This window comes from Dermacentor albipictus, unplaced genomic scaffold (genome assembly GCF_038994185.2).
Source record: "Dermacentor albipictus isolate Rhodes 1998 colony unplaced genomic scaffold, USDA_Dalb.pri_finalv2 scaffold_62, whole genome shotgun sequence".
In the NCBI taxonomy this organism is placed as follows: Eukaryota; Metazoa; Arthropoda; class Arachnida; order Ixodida; family Ixodidae; genus Dermacentor; species Dermacentor albipictus.
The window spans coordinates 1-12,898 of NW_027225616.1; the positions used below are offsets into that span (position 1 = coordinate 1).

The following is a 12,898-nucleotide window of genomic DNA, read 5'->3' on the forward strand; positions in this document are numbered from 1 at the left end:
CTAGGGAAGCTAAACTCTGTTGAAATATATGAATGAGAAGCAGCTTATACTGGTAGGGGAGTTGAATGTTGACAATGCATGTGTCTAGGAAAGCGGTGACAGATTATCTTAATTTACTAGCAGAATATGAACTGGTCAATGCAATTAATGAATACACCAGACAGGAATATTTGGGTTCAAGGGTAAAGAAAAACTGCATTGATCATATTGTCCTTCGGCTCGGATGGCAGCGCTATGCAAGAGGCATAATTAACATCAAACTATCACATCATTGCTTTACATCACATGTTATGTCTGACAATGACCCAGCTGATTGCGAAGTAAGAACAAAAAAAAACAAATTAAAGACAACGCAAAAGTTGACATGTACATAAAGAACACAGATTGGGTCTCACTTTTACATTTAGACCAAGCCAGTTTATATGCCAAATTCGTTGAAACTTTTAGGATGATATACGTAAAGTCTTCTAAATTCACAGCAATTAAGGAAAGAAATCCTAATACAATATGGATTACGAGTGATAATATTGAGTTGTGCTTTCAACAAGACAAACCATGGAAAAGGTGCAGAAAAGAACCAGGCAACCAAAAACTCTGAGCGGAATTTCGAACTTTAGGAAACGCGGGGACAGCGAAGTTACGCCTGGAAAAAATAAAATATTTGATGCGCTGATTTTTGGAACGCAAAAAGGAGCTGAAAAAGACTTTTACTCTGGCAAACGAATTAACAGGCAGATCCAAACGAGCGAGCGTCGATGATACCGTAGAAAGAAGTTTCCCAAATGAAAACGTTCAGAAGCTATGCAATAAATTTAATGAAACTTTTATTGCTGAAGCAGAGAAGCTGAAATAAACGGAGAGTGACCAACATTTAAAATACGAGCTGAAACGCACATGTACGCACTCAGCTTATCTTCCAGCGATGACGGAAGTTGATATTCGGACGATACTTCATGGCAGGTCAAAGTTCAAACCACCAGGGTTTGATAAAATCCGCCCTCGAGATTTGTACTTCAACTTTCACACACTCAACAAATACTTTTAAAGATTCTAAACAGAATTTCTGGAACAGGCATAATACCCAAAGAACTAAAAATTTCAATCGTAAGGCCTGTCTGCCAAAACGGAAAGAGAAGTGATTGCGCAAAGTACAGACCGATACCGATATTGTCCACATTTGCACATATAGTGGAAAAATATGTGGTCTCTGTAAAGCAGTTATTCTGCGAAAAGTATTCCCTGAATAACGTGTCGCAGTTTGGTTCAAGAAAGAATAAAAGCCCAATTACTCTGCTAGAAGAATTCTCTAACTATATTACTAAATCAATAGAAAATAATAATGCAGTTTTAACCCTATTTTTAAACCTACCAAAGGCGTTTCACACGGAAGTACATAAGGTATTACTTAAGAAGCTAAGGAAGAGGGCACGGCACCTGGCCTGCGGACAGCATGGCTCACCCGCTTCTGCTGTTTGTGCAGGTACTGCCGTGGATCTTGCATGAAAGGCCAGCCACGATAACGACGACAAGTGCTGGAATGATGCCGTTTTCGGTGTCTCACTCTGACCACGTGGCAACGAACTTTTCATTCGTGGGATACGAACTGCAAGGTGTGACGTCATCAGCAACAAACCTACTAAAGGAGCGACGCGACTACAAACAGATCAGAGGGCACGGCACCTGGCCTGCGTACAGCATGGCTCACCCGCTTCTGCTCCCAGGCGGCATGTCAGGTTGGGCCAACGTTGGAAACATATTGGCACTTCTTGGCCCAATGACGGCCCAAGATTAACAGCGTGTTTCCAATATTGGCATTGCCATGCTGATTCCTGGCCCAATGATGGGCCAAGGTTAACAGCGTGGCGCCAATATTGCCTGTGCCATTCTGATAGAGATCCAATGTTGGCCCACGTTACACAGCCAGTAAACAATATTGGCTGTGCCATTCTAATAGAGAACCAACGTTGGCCCACGTTACACAGTCAGTAAACAATATTGGCACTGCCGTTCGACAAGGCGGGAATTATTGGACCAACTTTCGTACGGATTTGCCAATATGGGTTACTAGTTGGCTTTCTTTGGAGGACATTGGCCCGTAATAAGCCAATTTTTGCCTTGTCGGTTTTTAGTGCTCTACGACTTTCTGAGATTTAACATGTTTTGAAAACTAACGCACTTCATGATCACAGGCACAGTGCTGCGCAGGAACCAGAAATATGTTTGCAAGCTGCGACCCCTTCAACAGAGCTGGCACCACGCTTGTTAATTCGCTTGACACGGGGTATAAGCAATACCATTTTTGTTGAGGTTTAATAACAGCTCACTTATATGCTTATCTGCCACGGGAGACGGGCTCACTTCGGCGACAGACGGGGTTGTTCACAGCAGGGTAGTGGTTCTAACGCCTTCCGCTTAAGTGTGCTCCACACGTACGTGATAACCGATGGTGTATTAATTACTGAATTGTGAAAACCAATTACGGCGAACACATACGTTTACATTACGGGCTCTGGCAGCATATCAGAGATTTGCGTAGTATGGTATTCGCAAGTGGTCAACTGATCCATTTATGGGCGGTTGCGCAGTGCTTGAAGCTTCTACATTAGCACTCGCTAATCTATTTCGTGTCACCTTGGGCAGAAGTAAGCAAAGTACTGCAATATTGTAATGTTTGCTATCAGGTTATGCTAGCATACGTGCTTCGAAGTCTGCGCCCCAGCCAAAGACCTGGGGCGCAATCTACAGCTTTCCTTCTTTCTCGGCGCCATCGGCGCAAAAAGGCCTTCGACTCGGTCGTCTGTCTCGACGGCATGTCGATAGTTTGTCCTTCAAATCTGATCAAACCTTACGCAGACATTTACGCGTTAATGATTCTGTAGTCAGATAGAAAAAGAATAAAATTGAAAATCTTATTTAAAGCCGACTGGGTGTTGACGCGATTGTGGTTGAGTGCGTACGTTGCGGGTAGCTTTACTCGTATCTCAGTTTGAGTGGGTTCGAATCTGGTTTTGTCCTTTTCTTTCTTTCTTTTTTTACAGCGTAGTATTGCGTGCTTGACGTTTGCAATTACATGCGCTTCCCTACCGATAAATCTGCGGTTACTGGGCGAAATCCACTTCCGTGCCGGCATGTCTCGGGGACTTCCGCGGCACCCCCATCTTTTATAGCTTCCCCCTCTGCTCCCTGTAAAGTTGCCCTGGATCCGCCCTTAATTTGAAGCGATGTACTCACTCTATTCTAACGTTGTTGTTTTTTTTAGTTTATCTTGTCATACAGTAGTTTAGTTTATCTTGTACAGCAATTTAGCACTAGCACTAACGTTATGTGCAACTCATGGAGCATTAAGAAAGTGAGGTTTTTGATGTTGTGCATGATCCACACAAGTGCAATAGCATTATATTATTAAAGGCGGCTGTGTACCACATATGTTCCCAATTTGCGTTACATTAATTGTGTTCATTTTTTCCCCCATGCATTCACCAAAAATTAACTGCAGTCAAATCTACAGACAGCATTCATTATTTGTGGTTGAGGCTAGTATGCCTGACTTAAAACATGTTAGAAGCTGCTATAGTCACAGAGTATAATACGAAGCATTGTGTGTCATCACAAACTCTTGAGTTCATCATTAAAAGTTCCACAGACGTCCATTACATTGTGCACAATAACAGCTCCTACAAGTGACCAACAAATACTGTGCATAGAAAAACTTGATTCATGGGGTTTGATGTCCCTAAGCGACAAGTATACAGCTGTCGGAGATGATGTAATGAACTCGGGTTCATTTTGGCCACCTGGGAGTCCACAACATGCAGCCAAAGCACATTATACACAAGCATTATTTTGCATTTTGCCCACATTCATAGTACTGCGACCACAACTGGTAGGATCGAGTTAAACCCTCAGCCTCACCAGCGAATACCACATCTGGTGAATAGAGAATAGAAGTGCTTTCAGGGTTGTCCACACTGGAAGGCAATGTATACAGTTCCATGGCAACTCTTAGAAGGCCTTTTTGTTAAATGTTGCACCATCTGACACATACATAGCCAAATATCTAAAACCTTAAAGCACTCGTCTCATGTCTACCCTTACTTTCGTGCTGTGTTTCTTTATCTCTCTGAAATCATGTCATATAGGCACCTAGGCACTCTAATAGTCCGTCTATATGAATTTGAGTTTATAGGAAAGGTTTGTCGTTTCTGCTTTTTGTGTTCGTCTTTAGCGCTGCAAATGGATTAAAGTCTGCATAACTAATTACAGCTGGAAAGTTGGCGTGGCAACATGATGAAATAGCACTAACTTTTCTAATAAACTTTACTTGATATTCACGTGCACTATCTGTTTCTCCTTTTGTGTTCGTCTTCAGTGCTACTTCATTGCATTCCCACACCAATTCCTCAGCTGTCCTTACTTATGCGTATACATTCTAAGCTGTTTACAGCATACAAGTTATCATGTGTGAGAATACTGCTACGATGCACTTGCTTGAAAGAAGTGCACTAGGTGCTTGCAAGTAAGATACACTTTGTGGTAGCAAGCAAAAACATTTAAATGTATTGTTTTGAACTGATTGGAGTATTTTGGAACCAGAGAGTAGCAATGCACAATCCTGGTTAGTTGACAACACTTCATGGCAATGCACGCTGCTAGTGGCACTTAATAATGCAGACATATAATTAGAAGATACAGGGACAGATGAAATGAGTTCCAAACTCACCATCTGTTCATTTTTGTATGCCATTTCCTTTTCTGTCAAAACAATGAAGATGTCATTTTTATTCATACACATGTGCAGTCTCTCTCTTTGGCACATGCAATACTTATTTCTTCATCAAGGGGAGTATGGTAGCGCCATTTAAAGACGGGACAAGAGAAGACACAAAGGGACACACACAGCGCTAACTTCCAACACTGTTTATTGTCGAACACCAGGTCGTACTGTGTGTGTCCCTTTGTGTCTTCTCTTGTCCCGTCTTTGAATCGCGCTACCATACTCCCCTTGAAGATGCATTACCAACAAGCCCACATTGCAACCCTCGTGAACGTTATTTCTTCAGTACAGCAGCCAATAGCACGCTTTTACATTTATAATTTCAATGCATTCCAGTTGCGTCACTGAGCTTTGATGGTTAGGTATACATCCCACAATGTATTACGTCAGCTTTCGTTGAGTGTGTTGTCAGTTTGTTTGCATGTACAATGCTCTTCCCTGAGCCTTTCAGTGATGTGCATTTAAGTTTAGCCTGCCTATGTATAGCCTCATAAAAGTGTAATGCCGGAGTGAATGTTCTTGCTTTTAAAAAACTTGTTTACATGCTCCACTTTGCAGGTGTTCTCTAGAAACTGCATGCTGCTGCCACTGTCGCAAGGAGATTTCATTTTGGAACATCTTTGAGAACTACACCAACATGCTGTTTTCAATTATTTCATATGGCTGGCATGTGACGTTTATATTTAAAAAATGCGCATTTCCAGCTGTCCTTAGGCCCTTCTTTCCGTGTTTGAGTTATTGATGCAATGAGGCTTTCTCCAGGTAACACACTGATGATGAGAAACTTCCTTTTAGCAAATGCATGTTCCAGAACCATTTTCCAGGAAAGCTCGAACTGGCAGGGAGCATATGTGTGGGGAAGAAATGAACATGGAGACAGTTACCACAGCCCCATAGGCGCATGCCATATTACAGGATGAAGTGGTTGCCCAGTGCAAGTTCCAAGTCATAATCCTGTCACGCAATCAAATATGAGCTTACAAATTTTACGCTGCTATAACAAGTAATGCTTCATTAAAAAAAGGGGCAGTGGTGCTAGAAACAGCTCCAACCATTTGAAGAGCTGGAGGCGAAATTTCTTGTATGGACTCGGCTATATAGGAGAAACATGAAGTTGCATTGATGCAACAGTGCAGGAGCATAAAAGCCAACAAACAACCACATTGTGGTCGGTTATCTACAGTGCAGCCACATACTTGTTTAAAGAATCATCTATCACAGCACTATGCAGCTTGACCGTGCAGAATATAACACAAATGTATAACACCCGAATTGATGGAAGACACAGCAGTTATCCTTCTGTTTCCCTGAATTATAGAGAGGTTCTTTAGTGCATAGATAGTTGCACTTTTTATTTTCAAGTTAGTAGTCTGTTATGTCTTTATTTTTGTTGTATATCTCACTGCACAAAGCATCTATAAAACCTCAGTTGCAAATCAGCACTTCCTCTTGCTTCTATATCAGTCTTCTTTGTTTGCTTGCTGTTTCCTGAATACTAAACAAATACTTGCATGTCTCTAATCTGGCCCTCTATATAGGGCAAATAAAATGGTGCTAAGCTTCAAGAAGTCACATGTGCACAATATTTGTACGTTGTTTATTCTTTCTACATGCTCCTACAAGGAAGCCTGTCTTTATGCACTGCTGCTAATATAGTATACCATAGGTTATACAACGCGACCCGGGAAGCAGAGTATGTTTACATAGTGCAAGCATGAGTGGTTAGTGCTTTCACTCAAGCCAAATCGTCATTATGTCCCATGGCATTCCGCAAACAAAAATTTTCATGGTTCTTGTGTCTGTTTTCATAAGCACGTGGTCACCTTAAGTTAGGCACAACTGTAACAGCAATGTTACATTTTACGTTAAAGATGTGCTAGACAGGGTTATCAATTTGTGCTGTATTAGTAAATTATGCACTGCAATAGCAAAACGGCCACTGTTAGGAGGCAGCTTAGAAGTCAGACACAAGTGAAAGATGAGTGGTGGTGCTGCAGCAAAGTTCCGACACCAGCTCAATGCGACGCTTTGAATTTTGACAAGATCTAAATGGGTATGCTGGTTTACCTGGTAAAAATTACTTCATTCTAAAGGAGCCAAAGAATAACCTTAGAAACCTTTTTGTACTTCCCCTCTCTTAGCAGATCCCAAATATGAGAGAACACTGATATCTTTCATACATATCGATGTGCCAGTAAGACACCAAAAGAAAGAAGAAAGAAACATTTGACCCTTATATTCGGAAGAAGAAGTCAATCTGTTCCTGCCAAATGAATGAAAGAGTATGAAAGAATACTTTACGAGTGTAAGATGATTAATTTTTGCTCTTTAGTGTACCTTTGATGTGGTGGGAGGCAGTGGTTAAACTTATAAGCTTTATTCGTAATTGGCGTCATGTCGAAAACAACATGTGCATGACAAATATAAGAACACGTCACAAGAAATCACGGATACAGTAATGGTGCAGTGTCTCGGCTTCCACGGCACAGCTGAAGATAACGTAAAATTGAGTGTGGAATAAAGTCTTGCTTCCATTATGCTAGCAGCACACCAAAAAGCTGCTCCAGTGATGATGTGCATGCTGCATGCATAGATGCAGATGTATATACTGTGTTGGTGCTATCTTTTTGCATGTGTGGAAGCAGCTAGAACTGCTGCAGTTGAGGTGTGAGGATTAGATAGGCGAGGTGCTGAAAATCAATAACCTGCTCGATTGCTTGGACTAAGCCTGATGGGGACTGCACGTTGCAATCTAGGCACGCTTTAGTAAACTCAGTTGCTGTGCCTTATTGCAGTTCATTTTTGTAGTGCTGGCATGTTGTTATTAACGCTTGGAAAGAGTGCTGCATTCACTCAAATGAATTAAGCGGTCAGCAAGAAATTTGTCGCCTGGAAGCTGATGAGCATCAGTAGTGCAAGTGCTGTGGTGTCACAGTGAATGTAAAAGAAGTGAGATAGGCAGCAATATATATGTAACAAGGTGATCATGACAGAGCGGAGACTAAACAGCAAATTATCTCATGTTTGTGCATTTTCGCATAAGTAGAGAAGGGGCATAATGTGAATCTGCTGTTTTCTGCACACAGCATGCTTGATGGCTTCTGTAGCCATTTGGTAACCAACTCAAGGGTGTCTGCATGTCAAAATATGCCACAGAGTTCACATGCCACAAAAATAATTTGCAGGACCCTTTGGCATGTGGCATGGTTCACATCCTCCAGATTGGTAAGCGCATCAATGATAGAATGCGTGAACATTACTCTATGCTGCCCATGGGCCCACAGGTGTCCACTTACCTGTATTCTTTATTTGTTGTGAATATGGCTCTACCTGCAGCTTTAATTGTGTGTATCAAATAGGAAAAGCATGCAGAACTCTTGAAATTGAGCTTTTGGAAACATACTTAAGAAACACCGCTCTCGATGTGCAAGCATTTCATCAGTTATACTCACTGAGAAAGAATGCAGACATTTAGAATAATGTTTGAATTTTGTGTAGGTGAGTGCAGACACACCCTATTTACAACTTAGTAATTATTATTGGTTATCTGAGCTACCCACAATGAAACCTTAGGTTCGGTGTGTCAAAGACACTAGAGTGAATTTCACATAAACTTTCCCACACTTAAATTGGCATTTTGAGGTACCAAACTCGGCATATCAAAAATTATATGCTGGGCATTGTGAAGATAAACTAACATTTTTAAGTCCAGCTTCTGTTCTGTCGCTTACTTTGCTTGCATCTTCCTGAATTTTATGGTGGTTTGTTTTCTAAAAGGCGGCGGCTGTATTTAAAACATGCTGGTTGCAGAAGTTCATCCCAGAGTTTTGAGAGTATAAGATTGCAAGAACAGGGCGCCTAGCACTAGAAAGCTTAGCCTGTCTGCAACAGCATTTAAGAGACACTCAACACTTGCGCAGATGAAGTCTCAAATGGCCTTACATTGTCATTTTGCTCTGTTACTGTCATGATCAGATAAATCTGGAAACATTTGGTTTCGTGTTCACTTCACATTGCCTAGTTATGTTTATTTTTAATTTCCTTTCATTCCATAGCAGTATTTTCTGTGATTACTAAAGAAATGGTTTGTTGATTCTCTCGCTCTTTCCTTCTGTTTATTCTAGAAAAGAAAGACTGTTCTGTATATATGTTTTTTCCAGAAGCACTTCCCAAGATTCCAATTGATATTCTATTTGCACATAGACATACATAACTACATGCTAATTTTCTAGAGGGTCACGGAGAGCAGAGTAGGAGCTGCCACGTCACCACCAGTCATATAGATTGGGTGGCCCTGAAAAGGGCCGTTTAGTGTTCCATGCTGCAGCTTGTCACAGGTGAAGTGCACTTCAACACGTAGAAACTGGAGGTATCTAAGCACAAGTACAGTTTCAGCAAGTTAGGTGCAGGCTCAGCTGGATTCTGTGTTGCAGAACTGGATGGCTCAGTCGTGGAGGTGATGTGCCCAAGTGAGAGCGGTGACTTCTCAAGAGACAGGGCAGTATGAGCCTGATGTGGTGAAAACACATCAGCAGCAAAAATGAAAGCTGGGGCTGAACCTTGAAGGCTTGAAATGCAATTTGTCCAGGTTGTACAGTTATCAGCATGCTGAAGTGCTTGAACGGCATGCTTAAGCCTGCTTGGGCGACATTTATCGATAACACCTGGCTCTAGATACCTTACATCTGAGAACGCGCTGCTGCACTGATATGATGGACTTTCTGATCGTCTGCTGCTTCCCCGGCTTCTGAGGCAAAAGTGGTGCTATGCAAGTGCAGTCCTCAAATGGGGAGCTTGCAGCTCTGTCATTGGACCGGGTCTTGCACTGCTGCACTGATCACTGCTGGCTTTATCTTTTTCACTTTACTGGCCACTGTGGCTTCAGTAACTGTAGCGTCTGAAGGTGCCATCTGAATAAAAGTCAAGATAACACATCCTGGCGTGTGCTGATGAAAGTTTTGCCATGTGTTATCTCTACTTTTGCTCAGTGGCAATGCAGTGCCTTCAGGAAATTGCAGCTGCGGAAGACACGAAGGCCTGTGAGGAGAAAGATTAGGGAAGTACCATCAGTGCAGCAATCCATACACAGTTGTATGCTTGTATGCTACCTCGAATCCAGTGTTACCACCAAATGCCACCTGTGCAGGTCAAAGGATGCCATTCAAGCACTCTGGAAAATAGTGCTAATGACTGTATTAGTGACAAGATGCTTGATGCAGAAAGCTTGAACATGGCTTGAATAGGTGATTCGCGACAATGACAATAGAACAAACAAGGACATGTTCCAGCACATAAGAAAAATGAAAATAGGTGCAGAGACAAAAGGATAACTTTTCTTTGAAAATGTCTGTCTTTGAATTCCAACTAGCCCAACTGTCGGCCTCATATAGAACAGACATTGTGGCCATTGGAGGCATAGCAATATGGCAGTCAGATGACTGACTATGGTAGTTCGGGTTAATTTAAGTCCACCGACCACTGACAGCTTCAGTGAAAGTGCAAAAGAGGAACAACAACATGTCCTTGCTTGTAGTTAAGCCTCAGGCACTGAGCAGTATTCCAGAGGTCATCAAGAGGCCAGACCTTACTTCTATTACTTAAGGTGTTGCAGCGCCAAATATTCAACTGAGACGACTTGAGTGGAAGTTTGAAAAAGTCCCTGGCATTTGGTAAAATCCCTCCCTTGAAGTGGTCTCCCATTATTTCCAGAACAACCACAGGAGCACTGTCAATCAGGAAGCAGTCTCCAGGCTTCACATGTTGCAGTTTCTGCTCGACTTGGTTCTTGGTCGAGTGCCTCAGTTCAGAGATTCTTCTACTTAGCTGTGAAAGTGGCTTGTTGGAGGATCGCAGCAACTTCTTCATTCGTCCAAGGTAGCTTTCAAAAGGGAATGCACTAAGCTGATCCAATGGGCCATGGTCCCGGCACTGGTCAGCAAGATGAATTAGTGAGTGCACATTGTACACAAGCTGGTTTCTTCCGTATAGCTCACTGAACTCTTGAACAAAGTACCTCAGCACATCTTTGGCAAAATCATTGTATTCGCAGTAGTACTGAGGTGATGCTAAAATTCTGATAGCTACATGAAACATTAGAAAATGTTTGTAGTGTGATGGAGGCAGAAGAGGCTTTAGGACAACAGGCCCAACATAAAGGAGGAACGTCCGAAACTCTGTTGCCTTCCAACGATCAAGTTCTTCTGTACCCCTTGGCTTTCGCTGGAAATATGTTGGAAATGCTTTGGAAGCCTCTCGCAGGCTTTCATTTAGTTGGCAACGATACAGTCTGCTCAATCTATTACTGTGGCCTTGGCATACCGAATTCTTTAAGAGTCGTCGCATGACTCCCAGGCAAACGAGGTGCATGTATTCAGATGGGAAAAATGCAATCATGTCGACATCAAGCGATAGGAATGGTGAAAAACCAGAATGGTGGCGCTTGTTCTCTTGAGATCGAAATGATGCATTCGTTCGTGTTGGTGCGTGCAGTTTGGGAAATGTGACCCTGTTTTCAATGTGCCGCCCTTTTTGGTTGCATCGCTCACACGCATAATAACCAGTGTGGCCAACAATACATTTCACGTAGCTCCTTGCTGGAGCATCGCACACCATGGCTTCAATGCTCACCTGTACTCGAACATCTCCTATGCTTAACCCTTCAGACGCAAGCTCCGAGACCTCTCGCACAAATGGCTCTAGATAATCCTGCAGAGATGGTGGCTTCCCTGCACCACAATAAACACTTACAACAAATGGTGGTGATGCCTCCACATTTGTAATGCGGCACAAAATGGGCCAAAAGGCAAGCTGGCTACTTCTGTAAAGAGGGACTCCATCGATGTTGCCCTGTAGCTTCAGTTCACTTGGAACTACTTGCCCCGGCGGCAACACTTGACGAATTCCTGCTGCAAGGCCAAAGTGCACAAAAGACCTATTTTGCTCCACCTGAGCTTTGCGCTCAGTTCTCAAAACTGTCCTAGCATCCTTGGGAAGGTCAGAGAAGCCTCTTCGACGGCAGAAATCGAGGACATCGTTAATGCATGCATGAGTCATATTATGTTTGGAAGCAATGACAGCAAACTCTTCACTTGCTGTCATTTGTTCAGGAGATACACAAGACATCGCTGCGCTACAAGTGAGCGTTGTTTCCTCATCTGGCCCCGTGCAGCTGTCTGAAGCAACAAGGTCATCAGACTCATCCCAAGATTTGCTTGAGATTTGAGTGTCACTTGAGCTACTATCAGAGTCGCTGTGCTCACGTGAAGACATATCCACAATTTCTGATTGGAATTCTTCAACAGAATGTACACCTTGTCCGCAGACGCTGTTGACTAAGGCTTCGCTTCCCGACTGCTCTTTCAACAGTTTGAGTGGAGGCTCACCCCCGTCGTCCGTCGAAATTGAATTTCCCGATTGCCTGCTGCTTCCGAGCTTCGGAGGCGAAAGTGGCGCTACGCGAGCACTGTCCGTAAAGGTGGTGCTTGCAGCTCTGTCGTTGGACAGGGAAACCGATGAAGGCCCAGAAACAAGCCGCGCGAGTCCTAGTTCATTCAGTATATTGTCGTATTCCTTTCTTACGACTCTACATTTTCTCCACTTAGAAGACATGGTGTGCGAAAGAGACGAGTCAGAAGCTCAAGCCGCAACGCTGAACCCGTTCCAAAAAACGCAAAACGATAGCGAGGCGAAGGCGTGCACAGCAGCAGCGCAGTGGGGCAGTCAGTCAGTCACAGCAAGGAACAGCCGAGCAGCTAGCACATGAGCCAAATAGAATCGAACAGACCTTCGTCCGTTCGTGTTAAAGGTCCGTTTGATTCGCCCGCACCACTGTGAAGCAGTTCACATCGATTCGCGAGAAGTTCGGAGCTCCATTTCTGCGGTGCAGGCACGGCGCGACACTCGAAACGAATGACAAGGTGCAGACACGGTGCAGACGCGGTGCAGGCGTTCTGTTCGACTAATGTGTACAGAGTGCGTAAGTTTGAAAGATCCTGAACTTCTGGTATGATCAGCTTCTGAGGCGTTCATGCACCCGCGCTTGTGTAGACACGGCAGATGCCCGTATGCGGGCTTTTAACGGCGCTTGCGCATATCGGCTATGTCGTCTGCTGCGCCGCTGCTTCG

General features: G+C 43.3%; 1 protein-coding gene across 1 annotated transcript; it reads right to left on the bottom strand.

Moving 5' to 3' along the window:
• Positions 1 to 9,307: 9,307 nt before the first annotated feature.
• On the bottom strand, positions 9,308 to 12,665 carry LOC135909825 (uncharacterized). Its single transcript, XM_065441873.2, has one exon. The coding sequence runs from the start codon at positions 12,380 to 12,382 to the stop codon at positions 10,262 to 10,264; it is 2,121 nt and encodes a 706-aa protein (XP_065297945.1). The 5' UTR covers positions 12,383 to 12,665; the 3' UTR covers positions 9,308 to 10,261.
• Between the last annotated feature and the right edge of the window lie 233 nt (positions 12,666 to 12,898).